General features: G+C 34.0%; 1 protein-coding gene across 1 annotated transcript; it reads left to right on the top strand.

Annotated features, from left to right (window-relative positions):
* The first annotated feature begins 4,086 nt into the window (after positions 1-4,086).
* LOC131057679 (aspartyl protease 25-like) lies at positions 4,087-5,372 on the top strand. Its single transcript, XM_059217252.1, has 3 exons — positions 4,087-4,172; positions 4,277-4,615; positions 4,940-5,372. The coding sequence occupies exons 1-3, from the start codon at positions 4,087-4,089 to the stop codon at positions 5,370-5,372; spliced, it is 858 nt and encodes a 285-aa protein (XP_059073235.1).
* Positions 5,373-6,625: the final 1,253 nt, after the last annotated feature.

Here is a 6,625-nt window from a genome sequence, read left to right as displayed (position 1 = left end):
AGGTTATTGTAGAAGTTCATAAGATAGTAGTGATCCACAACAACATCTAGAATGCCTTTGTCCATGGTATTCAATACATTTCTCAAATTATGGGTCCATGGCCATATTTGTATACAAAAAAAGGAAAAGGAATGACATGTATTATATTGACTGTGTAAGGAATGAAAGTGAAACAAAGAAAAATTCAATATGTATTAATAATAAGCCTTACACGAGATGGAAAAATTTTAGCCATCTACTCCCTTTGTGAAATTGGATAAATCTTCCTTTGCATTACAAATATATTGCAATTTATAGAATAGAATGATAACCATCACAAATGAAATATTTAAAAACAGAACTATTTTTTTTTGTGTATATAGAAAAAGAATATTAAGGTTGATCGATTTTCCATGCTAGCTAGTTAAAATAGTGCTCACCTTGTAATGATGGTATAACTTGTTTCAATTTGATCTATCCATAGAATAGACATTCAAATTGTGAGATTATCCATGCCAATTGAAAGTGGGATTAGTATTGGTACTCCTAATTGTGTTGCATGAATACACATCATTAATTCCCTAATAAATGGATCCATGGTAGAAGAGCCAGTACAACCTTTGCAAAATATGTTCCATACCAATAAGGTAGATCTAAATTGAGTTTTAATAATGCCCCAAAAGACAACCCAGGTATTAAAGGAGGAGTGGGCCTCATTATGGATAGTGAAGGTAAAGCCCTCAGCATTTATTTCTTCAAAATCCCAATAGACATTGATAACATCACGGAAGCTCAAGGTTTGATAGAAAAATTAAACTTTAGCCTTTCATTTTGGCACAATGGGAATAGAGATAGAAGAAGGCTCACTCCTTACTGTCAAAGGAATGTAAGCGAAAGATTATATAATATTAGAACACACAAGTATAGTATTAGCTCTAATCATAGACATTACTTTTGTATATTATTATAATAGGCAATTTCAAACTAGCTCAACTCTTTTTCTCTTGAGGCATCATTCAAAGCAATCTAATGTAAACCAAAACCTCATTTTAATGGACACTATACATAATAATATAAATTATAGTCTTTTAAGTGCAATAAATGACTCTAGCTAATGAGGAGCCTATTAGCACTAGAGTCTAGCCTGGATATATCATGATTTTGCAAGATGAATATTCCAAAACCTTTTTTAAGATTATTATGCTAATCTATGGTTATATATGAAACAAGGATTTATACATTTCTCTTTGTTATGCAGGCATTGTATAAGATTCACTTCTTCAAATCAGCCAACATTTCTACAAGCTCATTATGACTGTAGGAATTAAAAAAGATTCAGGGAAACGTGTTAAGATTACTGAAATTGTGTTTGAGAATTGTTTTGTGGATTCCAAAGACCCATTAAACATTTTTTATTATTTTATCCTAGACTGGCCCAATTGTTAATATAGGAAGAGATTATAAGTTTTCCAAGTCATCTTGACCTATAGAAATAAAGAAATAATATCAATATTCATGGCTGACCATGGACAGCCTCTAGGACTGTAAACGTACCAATGAAAGTAGAAGTAGAAATTGTAAGGTGATACTCAGAAACACTTCCTCACATAAGACACAAATAGTAATAAACTTTAATATAGAAATAAAAGTTCAATCTTACCAAGTTAACTCAGTAAACTTATTAAAGAAGAAAAATAATTACAAAAGTATATGACCCAAGCTACAAACCACCTAGAGGGTACATAAGAGAAGCCACTTGGAGTGCCTTGAGAAGTTTCACTTTTAGAATAACCAAACAATGAATAGTTGCTAGTACAGAGCTTGATAATATCTAGATCTAGTTTCATCCCCAAAAAAAAATTAGACAAGTGGTGGATTTTTCAATTGCTAAAGAAATTTTACCAAATTTTTTAAGTTCCATATTTCTCAGACAAATTAAATTTTTCAAACTTTGTAATTATGAACTAGATTGTGAAGAGAAAATGAAATTATCTTGGGAGGTCCCAAGTGACTCCATAATCTTCTAACCTCCAAAGCCAATGATATGGAAGAGGTCATCAAAACTGCTATATGGGCCTATCTGTCGAATGAATACAACAAGATTAAATAGTCCCATTACCAATTTATAGGCTCTATTGTTATTCATAATGAATTACAAAATTTGAATTCATACTTCATAGTCATGTTTGGTGAGGATAAAATTTGATTAAACCAATGGAAAAAAGGGCCAAAGATTTGCAGGTAGAGTAAGATTTGGGTATTTTTTAAAATTGTAAACCATAACATAATTAAAAATTATGTAGATCACCTTTTTGAAAAATCTGCACTATATTATATAAGGAATAAGTTAATAACTAATATTTTTGGCCGATCACTTATGTTATCACAATGTGAGCATTTCTAAATCCAATAAGGCTAATCATAGCTAATAATGTATTCAAGTATGAACTTGATTAGATTCTCAAGTAAATTTATTCTTATACCTAAACCTATATTGTATAATATTAAGACCTAAATCTTTGATATAAATTATATGCAATAACTCTAATATTTTAAAATTATTACATTATGTAGTAATTTTTTAAAATAACAGCTATAGGGTGTAAGTTATTCAAATTCAAATTATTTTTTTTAATATTTTTTATTAGTTATTATAAGTTGACTTGGTACATATTTTTGTGAGTTATTATTATGTTTTTGTATTTAAAGATACTAATGTGTCATTAATTTACGTGGAAAATAAATGTGAAAAATAAATGTAGAAAATATGGTTGAATAAGGAGAAATTAGTATTAAGCACGTTTCATTTTTCAAGGGACAAAGAGTCATCATCTACATCATTTATCTTGATACATTTACACATTTTTTAATGTTGGCATTAGATATTCACTGAATGTTGTGAAGTTGACTGTACTCCACCCAATGTGTTGACTTAGAAGAAGTTGACCATATAAATCTTGTGATTTCATCAAAGGTGTTTGTAAACACCACTTTGACATATTTAGACATATGAAAGGCAAAGGAAAGAAACATTTGTGCACATTTTCTATCAATTCCTTCCCATGCAATTAAGTTTATTCTCATACATCAAATCAAAGACATGATGCTCAAGTTCAAACTCATGAGACATAGATTTAAACTACAATAATTTTCAAGTTATATAAAGATTACTTGATATAATTTTGATTAAAAATATTAATCTCTATAATTTTTACAAATGATTTTAACATGATATCATTGACTTTTTTGCATCATTATTTCCAAACTTAAATGAATCTATTCTCTCTATTCAGTTTTTAAGTATTCAGTACATATTTATTGACCCAACTAATTTAATCTAAAGATATTTTTTAAATAAAATTGATATAATAATAAACTAAAAACATTTTCTATAATCTAAGATAATGACTAATGTTTTAGTAGCTAGTGTGAAATGAAAATGGTTGTCCAGATGCACCAGTACATAATATTTTATGTAGGAAAATAATTTATGTATTGATATATCCTACAAGGTGGATAGCCATTTCCGTGTGAAATATTTTCCAAGCTCTAACATCAGAAACGGCTAAGTCAAATATTGAAAAGAACGTCGTTGGTGAGGAAGGAATGGAAAAAAACTGAAGCGAACAAATTGCGTCCATATATTGAAGTAAAGCCATTTAAGGAGCAGAGACGACGACTCAATTGCGTACATAAATTGAAGTTCCTGGTACGAGAGACTACGCCTAAATTGCGTACGTAAATTGAAGTCTATATGGAGTCAAGTCAACTAGAAGGGGATACGGAAGCCAATGGGATCGACAAGTTGAGCTATAGTTTCACGCATACACGTCTATAAATACGGCCATCTTGATGATATTTTCATCTGAGCCTCTGCTTCCCAAAGACGACAATGGCAAAGCGTCTATGCTCAGTCCTACTGTCTTTTCTATTAGTTGTTTGTGTGTGGGCAGAAAACAGTAAGGTTGCTAGGGTAAACCTTTCATCATTCAAATGAACAGATGCAGAGGATAACAAGAACTGCTCTGCGCTTGAATCGGAAACATCAAGTTTGAGTGTGATGCACATTCAAGGCAAGTGTTCTCCATTCCGCCTCACCAATTTAACATGGTGGACAGCGATATCCAAGTAAATCAAAGGCGATGCCCAGCGCTACAGAGCAATGGTGAAAGGGGGATGGAGCGCCGGCAAGAGTATGGTTAATCTCCAAGAGGACGCGGACCTCCCGTTGGCCTCGGGACAGGCCATCAACACGGGAAACTACATTATCAAGCTCGGTTTCGGCACGCCTGTGCAGAGCTTCTACAGTGTCCTCGATACCGGCAGCTACAGCACCTGGATTCCCTGCAATCCATGCTCCGGTTGTTCAAGTGGGCTCCAATTGTTCGAGCCCGGCAAGTCGTCTACCTATAAGTATCGGTTCGAACAACGATAATAATGTTAACTGTAGCCTTCCTCTGCGCTACTGCGACCAATCAGAGCTGGACAAGATCTTGTCCTCTGAGACACTCTGTGGGCTCTCAGACAGTTCAGGATTTTGTCTTCGGATGTGCGAATTGTTGGAAGTAATTTCTCCCGCCGCTAGACTTCAGTTTGCCGGTAGTTCCACGTTAACCCCTGAACATGCAGTTCCACCGTTATAACCAGTTACAGCCAATTTGCCATGCACTGCCATGCACCGCCATGCATCTCATTCACCGCATGCTACAGCTTGCCTGCAATAGTTTTAACAATTAGTTTTCATTAGTTAATAGTTGATAGTCATGTTTAACTGCCAATCTTCATGCTACAGGAATAATGCATGCAATGCATACCTAGTTTTAGTTTGCAATCTCTATAAAAACTGCCTATTGTAATATTTGATATACAGTCTGCAAAAATGTAGTCCATTACAGAATTTGAGTTAATAAATTTATTTTTAATTCTATGTTGCATTTATTTTTATTTTATGTGTTTCTAGATTCTACACGAATGCGGTTAGTGGAGTCATCCAGAGCTTGTCGTTTCCCGGTTTTGTTGGGTTTGGGAAGGAACCTCTCTCCTTCGTTTCTCAGACGGCCACGTTATATGACAGTACGTTCTCTTATTGCTTTCCCTCACTCTTCTCCTCTGCTTTCACGGGGTCTCTCCTGCTGGGGAAAGGGGCTGTTTCTGCGTCGGGCTTGAAGTTCACGCCCCTCTTGTCCAACGCTAGGTACCCTTACTTCTATTATGTGGGGTTAAACGGAATCTCTGTGGGAGATGAGCTTGTTTCCATCCCTGAGGGGACCTTGACATTGGATGAGTCGATGGGAAGAGGAACAATCATTGATTCGGGAACAGTTATCACTCGACTAGTGGAGCCTGCTTACAATGCGATGCGAGATTCTTTCCGCCGTCGCTTTCTAGTCTGACTTTGGCTAGTCCCACAGATCTTTTTGATACGTGCTACAACAAACCGTCAGGCGAGGTGGAGTTTCCTGTCATCACGTTGCATCTTGATGATAGTCTGGACATGGCTCTGCCCGGACGGCTCCGTGCTATGCCTTGCTTTTGCTCTTCATCCGGGCTGGGAAGACGCTGTATTTTACATATTTGGGAACTATCAGCAGCAGAAGTTTCGAATTGTGCACGATGTCGCAGGGTCTAGACTTGGAATCGCTAGTGAAAATTGCGGTGCTTAGTAGTTTGTTTGCTTTACCACTCTGCTTTACTCACGGTATTATCACTTATAATATCCACTCTGCTTTACAATAATACCGTAATAATGTAGTACAATTACGGTGTTATTTCAACCTTAACTAGCGCATATATCTTAATTTTAATTTATATATAAAATATCTTTACATATATTTTTTTAGGCATCTATTTAATTTGTCTAAGATAGTAATGTAGGTGTGTTGTATCTCTTAATTATTTGCGAATCAAACAAACATTCTTTTATCTTCTTGTGATAGTTGATATTTTTTTCTATCATAAAAAAGTGCTATTGTATAGAGGAATCTATAAATGTGTGATATCATATTAGTCGTTTTATTTTATATTTTTTGTAGATTATGAGATATTGATGGTTTAATTTGCAAGAATTATATTAATGATCATTCCATATCCCATAATTACATGATATAAATGATGGAAATCTATTTCATTATGATTTGGTTTATGAAAATTCTAATGTTATTATACATCATTTTGTGCTTTGTCATGTGCTTTCATACATGATTCTAGAATATTTTTGTCTCATGATGGTTTGCTTTTACTTTAAGGTAGCCCTTCCTTAACCAATCTGATGGGCATATTTATGCATATAATGATTATGCACTGCTTGTAGATGCCCATACAAAATATATTTTAGATCATTTATGATTTTCTATTATGTTCATTTTACATAATTATAGTGTGTATCTTTATCGCAATGTTCCTTTTACATGATTATGTTGGCAACTCATCCTTCGGCATCGAAGATAGAGGAATGAACTTATTGATGATTTAATTGCAGTTATTAATGTCCCCTTGAAAACAGATTAAAACTATTATCGAATCTTTTACAGAAGTTGGTAATCTGTTCCTTATCACAGATTGGGAGTAAAGTATGAGTTCATAATTCTATGCATGTCTCTGATTAAGGAAGGTTGTGGATAACTTTTGAGAAGTTAAATGTAGTTGT

This window comes from Cryptomeria japonica, chromosome 3 (genome assembly GCF_030272615.1).
Source record: "Cryptomeria japonica chromosome 3, Sugi_1.0, whole genome shotgun sequence".
In the NCBI taxonomy this organism is placed as follows: Eukaryota; Viridiplantae; Streptophyta; class Pinopsida; order Cupressales; family Cupressaceae; genus Cryptomeria; species Cryptomeria japonica.
The sequence above is the reverse complement of the archived record's forward strand: the minus strand, read 5'-3'. Positions and strand labels throughout refer to the sequence as shown.